Source organism: Malaclemys terrapin, chromosome 19 (genome assembly GCF_027887155.1).
Source record: "Malaclemys terrapin pileata isolate rMalTer1 chromosome 19, rMalTer1.hap1, whole genome shotgun sequence".
NCBI lineage: Eukaryota > Metazoa > Chordata > Testudines > Emydidae > Malaclemys > Malaclemys terrapin.
The window spans coordinates 18,354,417-18,371,521 of NC_071523.1; the positions used below are offsets into that span (position 1 = coordinate 18,354,417).

At 49.5% G+C, this 17,105-nt stretch overlaps 1 protein-coding gene across 5 annotated transcripts in view; it reads left to right on the forward strand.

The window, feature by feature from the left end:
- The window catches only part of LOC128826163 (transcription factor HES-5-like), a 57,539-nt gene that overhangs the window by 35,353 nt on the left and 5,081 nt on the right, over positions 1–17,105 (forward strand). For 3 of the 5 annotated variants that reach the window (XM_054009303.1, XM_054009305.1, XM_054009304.1), the window contains one exon: positions 51–2,703. In XM_054009303.1, coding sequence (XP_053865278.1) covers positions 51–292 — 242 coding nt within the window. In that variant the 3' untranslated portion in view covers positions 293–2,703. Of the gene's footprint in view, positions 1–50; positions 2,704–8,000; positions 8,223–12,985; positions 13,129–17,105 lie in introns of those variants that run through there. The other 2 variants (XR_008442805.1, XR_008442806.1) reach the window with 1 other exon arrangement.

Sequence of the window (17,105 nt, forward strand, 5' to 3'; positions counted from 1 at the left end):
GAGTCTAAATCATGGTCTCTTGTCTCTCCCCTCTCTCTTTCCTTCTCTAGCTGCAGGAACCATCCATAAAAACTCTCAGTTCGACTTCAAGGAAGGCTACTCCAGGTGCCTGCAGGAGGCTTTCCATTTCCTGTCTCTCCATAAAGTCCAAACAGAAACGCAGAGCAAGCTCTTGAGTCACTTCCAGAAGAGCCAGTCGGCTGCGCCAGAGGTCATCTGCTCCCCTTCCAGCCAGAACACCCCAAAGCAAGCATCCCTGAAGAACGTTAATGCTCTCTGGAGACCCTGGTAGACTGCGGGGATGGGGGGGGGAGGAAACGCTTGCTCTATGGACCTTTGTCTCTTATATTCCAGAGGATGGGAGTGACTGCATCTGATAGTCACACCCTAATCCTCTCTATGTAGGGAATATTATTTCCCGTTTTATTTATGTGTGGAAAGAATGGGATACTTTTGATTCTTCAGTTTCATGTGGGATCCTCTGGAAAAGGTTCGGGTATTCTGTTGAGTGGTATTTAAGCTGTGCAGACACTTGTGATAGCAATGTACACCAGGGCACCCAGTCTAGGGGCGCGTGTCTTCATAATGAAGGAGGTTTTTGTAGGTGGCTAGATGTTATCAGTGTTACAGTTGTGTTAAGATTGTAACAGATAGCGGTCTCTGTAGGAGAGAATTCTCTAATTTTGCTTGTAAAAGCGGTCAGCTTTGCTCCCACTTTCCTAGCAACCTTTGCTCACTCTTAATTTAGGACGAATGTAGTACTCACTATTGGTGGACTGTTTTACAAGTTCTCTTGCCCTCTGTTTGCTTGCAGCGCTTGCATAGCAGCAAAGATAGATTCCTAGCTTCTGTTCACCCATCACACTTTAGGGCTAGCAAGAGGTCACTAGATAAAACTATGTGGAATATTTCTACCATTTTGCTGCTTTTTCTGTTTAGGAAAATAATATTTTAATGCTTTATATTAAAGAAAAAAGAAAGTAGATGCAAGGTTTGGTGGTTCAATGTTATACATTTTGGCTGTCAGGCTAGCTCTTTCCAGCATGTTCATTATGATAATGATTGTTCTCTGTACTGAGCGGTTTCATTCATTGTGGATGGTGAATTTCTCCCATGCCTGGGAATGGCCCTGTGGGCTCTGTGCATACTATGTATGCATCTGTATCACGTTTGTAGAGAGAAATAAAAATGCATTTGTGTGCAACGGCTGGCTAGGTTTCCTTCTTGTCAGCTATGTGCAGCTGCATGGACCATTGAAACACTCTTTGCTAATTTAACAACACCACAGTAATTGCAAGAGGAGACTTTTCAAACCAAAGGAGCTTGTGTTCCTGCCTATCCTAGGCACTGACGCAGCCCCCATCACTGCGATAGCTGAGCACCTCACTGCCTGTAACACACTTATCTGCATGACACCCCTGGGAGGTAGGGCAGTGCTATGATCCCCATTTGTCTCCAACTCCTTTATTTTACTAACTGTCTTGCCCAAGGTCATGCAGGAAATCTGTGGCAGAGTAGAGAATTCAACTCCCCATTCTCAAGTCCCAGGTTCGAACCTTAACCACTGTCCCATCCTTCCTAGACCATGCATAGTTTCTATAGGGATGAAAGCAAAGGTCAGACACATCTGGCCCACTCAACCTCCCTTAAGCTCTTTTGCCCCCACACCACTGCCCCAGGAAGCATAGGCATCTGCATTGGCAAGCGGCTCCTGCCATTCTGGTCTCTCTTAAAATCCAGAGACCTGATTCTGATCAATGAGGGCAGTGGATTTACACCAGCATAAAACTGATGTAAAATGGGTACAGTAGAGGGAAACTCCTGGGCTCTCCTCCCTCCTGCTTTACACTGTTGAATGACTAAAGGATGCACATTGGGCAGGAACGGATGGTTCCAGGGACACACCAGTTCATTTTCTCCATTGCCCACTATGCTACTTTGACCTGATGTTCGGCAGTAAATCCAGAGTGACACCTCCCAGCCAGGGTAACATCAATGCCATGCAGTACCAAGCCCGCTCCTGGCAAGAAGCTGCGCTAGGTCACCTTGGATTACCCAGTGCTGCCGAGGCCCTTGCTTTAAATGAATGGTTCCAGTACAGCCAAGTGCCAGCAGCCAGAGGCCTGTGAAAAGGGCCCCACGCCTGTGTCACAAAGATCCCATGTACTGGCTAAAATTTAAAAAAAAACAAACCACCTACATTTAAAAAAATACTAGAAAGGCCCAGAAGAGGGGCAGTGCTCATTCCCCTCACGTCGCTGCCTGAGGGTCTGGCTGGGCCTCAGCAGAGCTGGGCTCGGTTCCCAGATCTGCAGCAGCCTCCGTGTGAGCGGCTTTAATTCCTTTACAGCCGTCCCGGTTAACAAATCATGAGACTGTCCGGGGTTTGTACAAACCCCAAGGGCAGCACCTTCTGACCCAGGCAGTGTAAGTGGGTGTGAAGTTGCTGGGAAGAGCAGGGTGTCCTGAGCAGGACTGTATTCCTCGCTAACAAAGCATGGACTCGGCCTTACCATTTGCTCCTGCAGGATTGTGATTGGTTTTTGTAATTATAGGGACTGGAGGGTTCCGTTCGGTTCTGTAGTTGATTTGTAACACGCTGTTTGGACTGGTGTTGGTGACTGATTCCTTGGCCATGGGGCCCTTGTAAATAAACCAGATAAATAAACGCTGCACAGTCTATTACAGTGTGTATAGCACCTGGCCCAATGGGGCCTTCATCTCAGCGGAGGCTTCTACCGTAACACTCGTAATAACATGTCTTCCAAGCAGTGACTGGACCTCCCCTGCAGAGATGTTGCTGTACCAACATAGGCATAGTTTGACTTCTATATTTCGGGCAGGGGGAGGGAGGCAGCTCCAGCCAGGCTAGTGTGACCAGATGTCCCAATTTTATAGGGACAGTCCCCATATTAGGGGCTTTTTCTTAAATAGGCCCTTATTACCTACCCTCTCGCCCAATTTTTCACACTTGTTATCTGGTCACCCTAAGCCAGGGCAACTAGGTTACACATGGGGGAAAATCCCATGCCTGCCTGAGGCTTGCGGTTTGGGGGAACAATGTCCCATTATACACTTCCAAACTACGCCCATGTGTACAAACTACACCATCATGCAGCATTGTGGTAGTATTTATAACCCATAAATGCCCTTAAAGGAAAACATTTGACAATGTCTCTGCTGTTACTTTTACAGACTGAGTATTTTAACATTGGCTCTAAAATACCTACAAGGATTTTAAACCAGATTTCAAGAGAGCACTTCTCCTTTTCCACCACCAGGTGTCTCTCAAACTGTTCTCCTCCAGGCTGCCAGCTGTGCAGGAGGAGGTGCCCTGCACTCTCCTAGACTGGGGCCTAGAGCAGGCCTGATGGGATTTGAGTTTGTTTACCAGCTGTTGTTGGTTTAGTCTCTTGAGAGGCCTTAGAGACACGTAGGAGGTAAACAGCTGCCTTGCAGAGCATGGACAGTACACAGCACACTGGTGATTAGTCACTGTGGTACCTGCGGGACACTGTTTAATTTTAATGAGCAAGTGTCATGGGGAGGAAGGAGGAGGTGGAAGCTGGAGATTTTAGGTAAGCTCCCCATGCACCATTTATGGCATTACAGTCATTTCCACAGCAACCAGCTGCAATGCCACACACAGGATAGTTTAGTGTTCAGTAAAAATATACAGGGGAAAATCTTGCTGCATAAGTACAATGGGGATCCTGTACAAATGCATATGCACCCATTACACTTTGAGAACTCTAGGTTTGCTCTCATCTAGGTTTTTATGTGGCACCTATCATGGCAGTTGTGGGCACAAGCCATCTCACTGGGCAGCGCATGCCAACACATGCCCTCGCTCAGTCACTGAAATGTGGGGCTCTGCAGGTGCATGGCTCACACCTACATTTGCAAATGCTGCCCACAAGGTGCCCCAAATAGTCTGGCACTAGAATGTTTTTCAGTTTCCATGCTTAGTGTCTCCTTAAAGGGAATGCTGTCAACTTAATAACAACACGTCTCACTTCTGTCTGCACAGCTTTACTTACCCTTAGACAGAGGCAAGACTTCTGGCTCCCAGAAATGATCATGGTTCAAAGGAGCCTGGTTTCCCAGTACTTGGTGCATTCAACAGCACTTGGGAGCGAATGGGAGAGGTTGGGTGCTCAGCACTTTTGAAAATCTGGCCCCATTATTTAAGCACTTACAAGCGATGCTGAGTGCTGCTGAGAAACGCTGGCCACATTCGTGTAGAGTCAGCGTCACGCTTTTCCCCAGTTACTTGTGCGGGTCTGTCACACAGTGCCAGGAGAGAGGACTGCATTGAAAAGAACAGGGAGGTGTGTAGGCAGGTGTAGTACTGGGACATACTGCTAGCTTGCGTTTTGAAAAGGGATACAACTTCACGTTGGCCCTTTTATCAAACCGAACCCCAGCAGCTTGTGCAACAACATCCTGTTTTGAAAGGAAAAAGTTCATAGCTGTGGCTTTGTTTGAAGAGAAGCTTTAGGCGATGTCTGCACTGCCATTTTCAGCGCGAAAACTTTAGTCATTCAGGGGTGTGAAAAAACACCAGTATAAATAGCGCCTCATTCGGGGTGGTTATTTTTTATCATTGGGAGAGCTCTCCCCCGGCGATAAAGCGTGACTACACTGCCCATGTCACAGTGCTGCCGCGGCCACGCTGTAACGTGGGCAGTGTAGACATACTCTTAGTTGTAACCTTACCTGCCTGGGACATATGTATGCATGTCTTAGGGTGTGTCTACACTGGCAAGTTTCTGCACAACAAGTTATACCATGTTTATTAGAGCGCTGGAATTAAACCGCTGTTGCATGTCCACACTGTGCTCCTTGTGACGGTGGAGCGCATCCACATTAGCAGCTCTTGCAACGGCAAAGAGAGCAGTGCATTGTGGTAGCTATCCCACTGTGCAACTGGCCGCAGGGTGCTTTGGGAAGGTTTGCAATGCCTCATGGGGCAGGCACAGTGTCACATGATGCAGGTTTCCCAATCCCATTGTTCCAGGGGCATCCTACTACATTGCCAGCTGCTTTTCAACTGAAGTGGGGGTGGGGGGGCAGAGTGTGTGACAGGGTGTGTGTGTGTGTGGAGGGGGGGAGGAGAGTGTGTGTTTTGAGGACAGCATGCTTCATACAGGAGCAGGAAGCAACCAGTCCTGAGGCAGGGAGAGGGGGAAACCACATCAGCCCCCGCCTCCCTCCCTCTGTGTTTAACAGCCTGAACATTCCACATTAATGGTTTGCTTGGTGTCCCAGAGCAGATCAGCACAGCACACAAGGGCTGTCAGAAATGGGACGGGTGCATCTCTCCAGGGCGGAGGCCAGTTGATTGCTTTCTGCGGTGTAATGTGTCACTGTCAATACAGTGCTGGAGCCTCTGCACTTTAAGGGTATGTCTTCACTAGCAACATTAAATGGGCAGCACTTTTACCATGGCAGTGTAGCCAGGGCCGGCGCAACCCATAAGGTGACTGCTGCGATTTGGGGGGCGGCGACCGTGGCGGTATTTCCGCGGCGGGACCTTCCGCCGCCTCTGTGGGGGGGGGGGGGGGTGTGCATTTCAGGGCGGGACCTTCCACCGCCTAGGGCGGCAGAAAAGCTGGCGGCGTTCCTGTGTGTAGCCCAGCACCAGCGCTGGGAGAGTAAAAAATCCACCCCCACGAGGGGAGTAGCTCCCAGCGCTGGTGCGCTGTCTACACTATCACTTTACAGCGCTGAAACTTGCAGCACTGGGGGGGTGTTTTTTCACCCCCCTGAGCGAGAAAGTTGCAGCGCTGTAAAGTGGCTGTGTAGACAAGGCCTAAGGCTTAGGACTCTTGTCAAGGTGGTTTTTTTGCAACGCTGCAACTGAGGAGTTTCTGCGCACTAAGTGGCTTGGCAGTGGGTACACTGCAGAAAGCTGCTTTACTGCGCAGTAACTTGCCAGTGGAGACAAGGCCTTAGACCATTAGTGTCTGTAAAGCACGCTGAGAACCTCCGCTGGGGGCGGGAACGACAGATGACAGGAAATAATTAAAGGACAGAAGGGTCTGTGTTTTAGAAGATCCCAGCAGATTTCTGCCTGTTGCTGTGTTTCTTTCCCATTATTTAACCCTTGCAAATCCCTGTTATTCCAAATAGTCTCTTTGTTATTTAAAAGGAGAGAAATTAGTTTCACAAACCTCCCATGCAGAAAACTTTCACTTATACGTCACTCAGTCCTGTCAGCCTCCTGGAAACCATGGCTGGAAGGGTGGAGAGCAGAACGGGCGTTGGGCCGGAGAGCAGGTAAGCGGCACAGCCGGCTCTCAGGGCTCCAGGGCCCCAGCTTTTCTACTCAGTTCAGGTTTTGTTTTATCTCCTTCCTCCCAGACCCTCAATGATGTTAATCCCTGTTTATTAACCACACATCGCCCTTTTGGAGTGTTTTTCGTCTGCAAAGACAATCAGTGGCAGCCTCTTAGAGCTGGATAGTTCCTGCCTTATTTTGAATCAGAGACTTCATACCTGCTGCTGTAAATTGGCTGTGACTAACAAGTGTCAATTCGAGCCTCAGTTTCTCCTGCCCCATTTCAAAGGCCACCAGCTTCTGCTGTGATTGATCCAGACCCTAGTCCCCCTGATCATTATTATCTGCAGATGGGGAAACTGAGGCAGAAAAGTTAAGTGATTTGCACAAGTCCACAGAGAATGGCAGTCTGAGACATGATTAACACAATTAGAATAAATGAGTCCCTTCACTAATACTATTTGTGATAAGTTTTAACTGAATGTACAACAGTTTCTGACTGCTCCTTCCTCACAACAGTGAAACTCGTGACAATATTGATTTGCGGTTAGAGACGAGAGCTGTGAATCAGGACTCCTGGGTTCTGCTCTTGGCTCTGACACTGACTTGCTGCATGGCTTTGGCCAAGTCACTTCACCTCATTGTGGCCCAGCATGTACCTAGCAGCGAAAAGGCGGTAACAGCACTTCACTGTCTCACAGGGATGTTGTGAGTGTGTGTGCTTTGAGAGCCTCAGGCAAGAGATGCCACATGAAGACTAAGAATAACATTTTTATTGGAGCTGGTCAGAAAATGGTTCTTTCCCCCTTAGGAAAAATGTCAAATTTGCAGCAAAAAATCAGTATTTGAAATATTTTAGCCAAAATCTGGACATTTTCAATTGTTTGCCTCGGGGAACACAGCCTGGAAAGAGCTTAAAGGAGAAGTCTGGAAAAATCAACTCCTCTGCTTGCCCACCAAACAGTGGCCTCAAGCAAGCAGGGGATTGTGAGTCTGAAATCCTGGTCTCTTCTCTCAGCTTGGGGCAGAGTGGTTAGAGCAGTGAGACTGGGATTCAGGGCTGTTGTGTTATACACAATCTCTACTCCTGACTGGCTGTGTAACCCTGGGCAGCTTGTATGATACGCTACTTTGAAAGGACAACGTTCTAGTGAATTCCTATCGATGTTTGAAGAGACGTTTTTCCTCCACAGCCCGTGGGTGTATGTGTGAGAGAGAGGAATGTATGTACATCAGTGTTTGTGAAGCACTTGGTGACCCTTGGCTAGGACAGGGCAGTACTAGGCCAATAAATAATAACAATAAAGGACTGAAGCTTAAGAGATGTCTCCGTTTGAGCAGCGCACAGTGGATTCCAGCAGACCCGTAGCTAGTAATGTGCCACCTGGCATTTAATGTTCAGAGCCTACTTCACCCTGATATTTTAAAATTCAGCAGTTCTCGGTTTATAAGGTTAGTTCCCTTCCTTCCCCCAGCTCCCCCACGGAACAGGAAACTGACTCATACTTATCCAGATAATCCTCTCCTGCCAGTTTCCGGAAAAGGAGGGCTGGTTAGTTTACAGCCAAACTTATCAACGCAGCCAGAAGCTGCTATTAGAGACACAGGATGTACTGGTTTGTGAGACAGTCTGGCACTCTGGCCACAGAGAGTGGAGAGGCTGCAGGGTGGGGGGATATTTGGTACTTATGCTGTTATTTTTTATTCATGAACTCAGCCAGGAGCCAGTCCTGGAAGCAAAGCCCTATAGAAGAAATGCCCCTGGTGGCAGAGCAGGGCAGACCCTGCAGGAAATGCTGTTTGAACAGTCATTGTGATGTTCCAGGAAGCACATCCACATTTCTTTCCTGAGGAGTGACTTGTTGGAAGGATGACGATGCTCATCTACTCATCAGAGAATCTGTGCAGCCTTCTGTGTGGCAGCTAGAGCCACGTGCAGGTGAGGGCCTTTTCAGTAGGAATGCTAGGGAGCTGTGCTTTGGCTAAGGTGAATTGCACAGGGGAGGAGGGGTACGTTCAATGCATGCTGTGACGCAATCTTGCTCTGCTTATATCTACGGGGCTGCAAAGATAATTTCCCTAGCTTGTCGCTTTTACCATGTCACTGGCTCCCCTTCTCCACTGCATCAAACACAACTTCTCCCGGCTCAGCCTAGCTGCATGCTGCCCATCATCTCTCATGTACTACCCAGCTGTTGATTCTCACCCATGCACCACGTGTATGTGTGTAGGGGGGAAGGCTAAACCCCGTCCCAGGGCCTGAGACCCGCTGACTCATCTACTGCCACTCAGAGTCTCTGGGTCTGCAACTCATCCCAGAGTCAGGGGAAAGGCATGAAACCTTCCCTTCACAAGGGGTTAATATTGGTCTGTCAATCACCTGACTTCCCTTCCTGATGGGCTAAATCTATCCTGTTTTTACTGGGCCTTAGCCACTTAGGGAAGAGTTGCTAGGCAGGATAGCAATGTGGGTGGGCCCAGCCTGATTTTTCCCATTGGTGTATTTTTGTGATTGGGTGACCATCTTGCCAGGTCGACAAACCTTTCTTCCTCTGTCGCTGTAATTGGCAGAGGAGGTTGAACAGAATGTGATTTTTCGATTGGCTCGGGGAGACTTGTTGCGAGGCAGATTAGCCAACCCATTGTTGGGGCACCTTTAAAAGCGGCCCAGATAGGAGTGCTTGGGAGGGTAATTTTGCCCCTTTGGGGGGGCCAGGGCTAGGTGTGTGACATCTGGGGGTGCAGTTGCACCCAGCAGCCTGGCTAGAGCCGCCTCTGATTGTCTCATGGCTTCCTTGGCCTGCACCATCTTTCTGTCCATCTCCATGGGTTGGGGCTCAACTGACGTGTCCAGTGGCAGCTCCGTGGGGCAGGGACCATCTGTGTGTTCTGTGTCTGTACAGCACCTAGCACGGGGTTGGGGGCTAGGCCATGACTAGGCTCCAAGGCGTTACGTTAACACACAGCATAATAAACCCCAGAAGGTGGGGGGGGGAGCAAAATGGTGGAGATGTTTCCTTTTTTTGTGCCTCCTTTGGGTGCTATTCCCTGGGCACAACTGGCCTTAGGAATCAGGGGTTATAGTGGGCAGAGCAGAGATGCTGAAATCTACACAGGCTGCCCATTTCCAGATGTCCCCAGCCTTTGCTACAACCAATGCAAATGTCTCTCCTGTGATAATCACCATCCCCGATGGGGAGACTGAGGAGGACTGGCTAAGGGAGTTGCCCAAGGCTGCAGAGGGTGGCAATGTCAGGGCCATTATTAGCACAGTCAGAATGACAGGAGCATGTGGGTGGCTTCATTAATACTAAGAAATTCTAAAAAAAGTTCTACGTTCTCGCAGTGGGCCAGATGGCAACATCCTTTGTCAGCCACTCTTCCTCCCCTCCCCAATCATGATCTGGCCGAGGTGGGGAGAGCAGGGGCTACTCACCTGATAGAGTGCTGCAAGCTGGTGGATGGGGAGAGGGGAGGGAGTAGGAGTTTGGGCTGCACCCTCCCCATTTGCTAGCTAGAATAGTTGGCTGGATGGGGAATAGGTCCAAGAAAAGGAGTGAAGTGATTTTCTCCTTCCTCCCAGCACAAGGGAGGAAGTGGGTGTTTGAGACACAGTTTGTTCTCTGCTCTGCTCTGCTCCTGGGGTGGGGTAGCTACATGCTGCCCTTCACGGCACATTGCAAAGGCACAATCTGCTGCTGAGCAAGAATCAACAGGGCACTGCTGTAGGCGTTTGACAGGGGCATTGTTACCAGGTCCTTGCTTGTTACATTGCTTTGGGCTGTGTCTGACACTGACACATGGATGCCTACCCAGTTATCTGAGTCTGTGTGGGTGATGGGTGCGTGCACAGGGTTTCAGCTCGCATGCCTCAAGCTGTACACTAGATAAAACGTTCACCTTTCGTTATCTGGTTTTGAGACGGGCTCAGGCGCAAATCTGGATTGCAACTTTGAAGAGCAGCTTTGTCTTTGGTTTGCATTTATCCATTGCACTGAAGCGCCTTCTTGCAGTGTTCCTGAAAAACATGGTCTCAAAGCCACCGACCAAGGAAGCCACACGTACAACATTCGTCTTGTAGTGTGTGCAGCGTGCTTTGCACTCCCTGTGAAGTATGCAAGTTTCCTGTGCATATGAGGGGTCGGCATGGACTTTTGAAGTAATGCAAACCCACGGTGCACATATGAGCACCTTTTGCAGCCTGTATGCAGTTTCAGAGCATAATATCGTGTCTATGGGGAAATCAGGCTTAGGAGACCAACTTAAATCACTCAAATTAAATTAATGGAGATATCCTATCTCCTAGAACTGGAAGGGACCTTGAAAGGTCATTGAGTCCAGCCCCCTGCGTTCACTAGCAGGACCAAGTACTAATTTTGCCTGAGATTCCTAAGTGGCCCCCTCAAGGATTGAACTCACAACCCTGGGTTTAGCAGACCAGTGCTCAAACCACTGAGCTATCCCTACCCCCCCTGTTTAGAAAACCATCTCCAAACACCAATTCTCTTCTGGGGTAAGGGTTAGCAGTGAGAGTCCGACCTCTGGAAATGTAGGTCTTTATTCAGACCTTTTGAGGTTACTTCCCTTGTATTGTTTATATTGCAGTAGCCCCGAAAGCCCCACTGAGATCAGGAGCCTGCTGTGCTAGGCACTGTACAAACACATACTAAGAGGCTGTCCCTGACAAAGAGCTAGTCTAAGGGCATGTCTTCACTAGCAATGTTAAAGCGCTGTGTAGTCGTGGCACCAGTGCTGGGATAGAGCTCTCCCAGCGCTGTAAAAAAACCAGCCCCAGGAGGGGAGTAGCTACCAGAGTTGGGAGCCGGGCTCCCAGCGCTGGAGCACTGTCTACACTGCTACTTTACAGCACTGAAACTTGCAGCACTCGGGTGTGTTTTTTCACACCGCTGAGCGAGAAAGTGGCAGCGCTGTAAAGTGGCAGTGTAGACAAGGCCTAAATAGAAAAGACAGACAAAATGTAAGAGAACATGATCCAATTGCCAGAGTGAGAGAGAGAGAGAGTATTCTCATCCCCGCTTTACAGACGGCACAGAGAGATTAGGTGACTTGGGCAAGGTCACACACTATCTGTGGCACAGCTGGGGATAGAAGAACCTAGATTCATGGATGCCATGGCCAGAAGGGACCATTCTGAGCATCTAGTCTGACCTCTTGTATAACAAGCCAGAGAACTTCCCAAACTAATTCCTTGCGCCGATCTTTTAGAACAACATCCAATTTTGAGTTAAAAATGGCCAGTGATGGAGAATCCACCATGACCCTCGATAAATTGTTCCAATGGCTAATTACTCTCATTGTTAACAATTTACACCGTTTTTTTCCAGTCTGACTTTGTCTAGCTTCAGCAGGGCAGTCCTTAGACATACGCAGCATATGCGGCTGCATAGGGCACCCAAAAATTTGGGGCACCATTCCCCTCGCTGACCGCGGCTGGAATCTTCTCTTCTCCGGCCCCGCCCCCGCGCTGGGCCGGCAGGTTTCTCCCCGCCCCCAACCCTGCCCCCTCCCTCCCTCCCTCCTCAGCCAGCCAGCTGAGAACTCCAGTGTCCGGCTCTGCTGCCCTGGGGAGCCCAGAGCGGCGTGACCAGTCACTGGCAGCGCGGCGGCCCGACCCACCGCCGCCCGGAGCGGAGTCCCTCCCTGGACCCCACCTTCCTGCACCGCTCGGTCTCCAGTGGGGCCAAGCCTGGGTCAGGACAGGAGGAGCGAAACTTCCACGTGAGTCAGTGGGGCGGGGGGGGGGGAATAGAGGGAGGGGGGACTTAAAGTGACAGTGCACTCACTGTCTCTCACATTTCCCTAACACACACCCACACACTGTCTCTCACACCCACATACACTCTGCCTCTCACGAGTCACAGTTCCCCAATACAGATTGTCACACACACACAGAGTCTCACACTCCCCAACACACACTCTGTCACACAGTCACACACACACACACACACACACACACACACACACTGGCGCTCTCTCTGTCTCTCTCACATGCACTGGCTCGCTCTCTCACACACATACACACACACACTCTGTCACGCACACACACACACATTTGTATTATTGTTGTTGTTATTACTGCTTGGTACTTCCTGTCAATATGCTCCTGGTGAAACAGGAATGGTTAGAGGTTGCAGGAGGGCTGTGGGCTCTGGCAAGATGCAGCCCCCATGTGACAGCGCAAAGCCGGCCTTGAGCCACTGCCGCAGTATCTGCTGCGTACGAAGCTCAGGGTGTGTCAGCAATGGCTGGGGTCAGCGGCGCCGGCTGGGGACCATTCAGTGGAGCATAGGGTCACCAGTTTAATAATACTGCGTAGGGCCCCATAAATCCTAAGGACGGCCCTGAGCTTCATCTTCCAGCCAGTGGCTCATGTTATACCTTTCTCTGCTAGGTTGACGAGCCCATTATTAAATATTTTGTTCCCCGGGCAGGTACGTATAGACTGTAGGCAAGTTACCACTGAACCTCCTTTCTGTTAAGCTGAATAGATAGACTAAAGGAGCTCAATCACTATTAGGCTTGTTTTCTAATCCTTTCATCATTCTCGTGGCCCTTCTCTTAACCTTCTCCAGGTTACCAACATCCCTGAATTGTGGGCACCACAACTGGACACACTATTCCAGCAGCAGTCACACCAGTGCCAGATACAGAGGTAAAATAACCTCTCTACTCCTATTCCAGATTCCCCTGTTTATACATCCAAGGATCGCATTATCTCTTCTGACCACAGTATTGTACTAGGAGCTCATGTTCAGCTGATTATCCACCACGACCCCCAAATCTCTCTCCAAGTCATGGCTTTCCAGGAGAGAGGCCCCCACTGTGTAAGTATTGCCTATGTCCTTTGTTCCTAGATGTATCCATTCCCATTTAGCCCACCCGCCATTCCCTCGGATTCCAATAGGCTCACACCTCACCAATTAGACACACTGCAGAATAATCCCAGTGACAAATTTCCCCCCAGCCAAGGTTCACTGGCTGTGTGGGTGCCTGTGGTCAGGAGGTGTCAGGAGGATATTTGTAAGTTCCTACACCCTCGTGCTCTCCGCCGTCTGGGTTTTGTCTCAGAACTGGCTGCTGTCCCTGGGGATTGCAAATTCAAGGCTGATTTATTCACAGCTGTTAAAACCTCTAGTGAAAGTTGGGTTTTTGTCACAACAAATCTATCCATTCTGAGTGCACTTTTCAGGCCATCGCACGAGGCAGGCTGGTCCCTTTCCAGGAACATAGAAAGAGCTGGAGTGTCCTGTCATTCAGGCTCCGTTCTCCGGTGGCAGGCAGCATGCTCCAGTTCTTCACAGGTTCCTGGCTGTTTGCTGGCTAACTTAGCTGCTGACTAAGCACTAAACTGGCCAATCTGTTGAATCTTATCAGCTCATCGGCAGTTCTCAGAATGTAGCAATGTAACTGACTCCTTCCTCTGGGGCCTGAGAGCCCTGCCCTGTCTAATCCACTCTGAGGGCATGTCTACAGCGCCATTCAAACCCTGCAGCTGGAAGCCGGAGTAACTTACAGCAACCCTGAGACTGCTCTACTGTAAGGCAGAGATCAGGTTAGCGATCAGAGGGAGTGCCGTGGAGATGAACAGTGGCATGAAAGTTGGCATCATTTGCAGCTTGGTTGCCATGGAGGACAAAGAGGAACCCAGCCCATTATCCAGACACTGCTGCTCAGTCTGCACATCCCACCTAGCCTCAGCATGGGGTGCACTTTAACCAGACAGTCCTCTTGCCTTCCCAAGGGCCACTGATAGCCCCCAATGGTAGAAAACAGTGGTGGGTTTCCTGTCTGAAAACAACCTAAATTAGTGATCAGTGCTGGCCACAAGCAAAGGGGATTCTAGCTGTGAATCCCCTTGGCAACAGGATAACATCAGCATGCAATGTGATCGCATCTCTGGCTGCCTAGCCCCGGCAGATCAATGCAAGCTGAAATCTGTCCAGGGACAGGGCTACACAAGCGTGGGTCTGCTCTGTCTGTACAAGCACACCTGAGCTGGCAGCTTTTATTTGTAGCAGTGTGGCGCTTATTCCCCTGGCTCACACCTCACAGGTTCACTGCACAAAAGGGAGGCAGTGATGGGTGGAAAGATGAGGCAGCTACAGTACCAAGAAACAACCTATATCAATGCTCTGCCCAGAATTGTTTCACATTTAATGACCCATAATCCCCACCCACAGTTACTTGAAACCCCCCAGTTCTCTCATCCTGAAAAGAAAACTGAAAATGATAGAGACATTCATGACCCTCAACTTCCCCTTTAAACATAAAGGGTGTTTTCACTCATAACCCACTGGATTCTGACAGCCTTAGTGATCAGAATCCACTTCAGTCTATGTCTACACTTGCAGAGTTTTTGCGCTGTCAGTTTCACGGATGATAGGGAACTGGAGAAAGAAAAGCGCCGGTTTGTGTAGTCACTCACTTCCACAGGCGTCAGAGAGAGTTTACATTTGCAGCACTTCCATTCCCATGAGAGCAGCGCACTGAGGGCAGTTGTCCCACAGTGCTGCTCTCTCCAATTTGATAATAGGCCTTGTGGGAAGGGGGGGGGGTGATCGCGGGGCATCCTGGGTGCCTGCACAGCCTCCTCTCCCCAAACACTGATCAGGTCCAGTAGCTCAGCATTGCTCCAGGCAGGGGATCCTTTGCTCCGTGGAGCAGGCAGTGTCACCTGGCCGGATGAGAAGTGAGCACTTGCCAAGAAAACAGGAAGGGGAGTTTCTAAGTTCCCAGGGCTTTACAGGGGGAGGAGTGGATGTCTGTTTACCTGGCATCAGAGCAGCAGAGCTGCTGGCCAGAGTGATCACCTAGGCACTGGGGGATATCCTGGGGAGGCTAAAAGCTCTGTAAACAGGAAGAACATGTCTTCACTTGCACATCACCGCAAAAGCATCACCAGTAAGAGCTGTACTATGCCTCTCGTGGAGATGGTTTCATTGGCAAGTGTAGACGCTCCCACGGTTTTTGCGCAAAAAAGGGACTTTTTCCACTTTAAATGGCAAATGTGGACATGCCCTGAGTAAGGAAGGATGCAAAATTCACTCCTTGAACCATCCCTTTCCTCAGGGCTGTCAGTTACTTACCTTGTAACTAGATATTAAACAAACAGCAATGGCTGGACTTTGGAGTCTGAACACTGAAAAGAATCCACAAATTACCTGACACTCCCAGCTTGATGGGTTGTTTATCTGCGTTTAAAGAACATAAAGAGAAGTATAAACCTCTCTGTGGCACTCTGAGATTACAGCATTCTGGGCAAGAAGGGTTTTACCAAAGAATTCCTAGGTTCTTTCTTGCCAACCTCCAACCCAGACCACCAGCTCTGCTAAACTGTAGCTTGATTGGCAGGTTCTGTCGGTTGACACAGATTCCCTTGCACCCTCGGAGTCCATCACCTCAGTAAGGTGCTTGTATGGCAGGAGCTAGTTGAATGGGGGAGCGTAGGGTAAAGCTGTGTTGTACCTAGCTAGAAGAGGAGATCTTCAGCCAGTCGAGGAGCTGCCTTATCTGCAATTTTCATTTAACCCAGCAGTAAAGAAATGAAGGGGAGGTTTGTATTTTTGCAGCAATCGTACAGGGTCAGTAAAGAACAGTGCCTCTGGGCAGCCGATCTCAGACAGGAAAAAGTGGGCAGTCGGGCAAAGCAAGATTTAGCAATAGAAAACTTCCTCTGTGCATGACCGGCAGTTGATTTGGAGTGGGGGGGAGGAAAGCTACGTAGAGTACGAAAGTCACGGCGAAGGTGTGAGTCAAGGCAATGGCAGGATAGTTAATAAAGCCCCAGTGTAACCATGCTTGTGATCAGGGACCTCTGTGCGCTGAGCATATGGTGTAAGGAGTCAGCCAAGGCAGTGGGAACCTGGAACTCCAGAGCTCTGTTTCCAGCTCACACACTGACCTTGGGCAAATCACTTTGTCTCTCCATGCCTCAGTTTCCCTCTCTGTAAAATGAGGATCATGATGTTGAGTCACTTCCTGGGGACACTGTAAGAATTAGTGAGTGAGTGAGTGAAAATCTGTAGGATGACAGACACACCAGTTGTGGCTTGGGGGTCCTAGGTTCTCCATCCTGCTTTAGTAGTAGGTTGTTGCAGGTTTTACCCTGCTCTGTTGTTTTTCCAATGGTGCTCTCCATTTTCTTCACTTCTAGTCCTTTGGGGGCAGGGCTGGATTAAGGCATAAGTAACTAAGCTACAGTTTAGAGCCTCGCAATATGAGGGGCCTCTAAAAAAGAAAAAACTGACTCCATTTCAAATGCTATCAAAATCGGTTGATAAAGTAGATGTGGGAAAAAAGATTTTTGTTCAGATAGGGAGGGAGGGAATGAAAATCTGTAGTCATTTATAAAGCGCCCAGCTACGATGACAGACACATCTGTTGTGGCTTGGGAGCAGTAGGCTGATGCAGGTTTTATCCTGCTCTCCATTTTCTTCACCTCTGGTTCTTTGGGGGACACGCTGGTGAAGAGAGGTAATGGAGGACAGGACGACACCCGCTTGTTAGGCGATGTGCAGCCCACATGCCTGGGAGGAGCTCCCCATAAACACCCATAAAGTTACCTCACTATCCATCTTCAAATCCCGTCTCAAAATTCCCCTTCGCCATGGCGCCTACAAAAATCTTGACAGTGGTTAGGCAGCTGGTGTGGTGAGACCACAGCCCATCATGCTGACCAATATTATCTCAGTGTTTCCTTTTGCGCCTCCATTTGTCCATCTGTCTCGATCTGTTGTCTCTTGTCTTCTGCCTAGATTAGGGGTGGGCAATCTACCGCCCGCCGGCCGTTTTAATCCGGCCC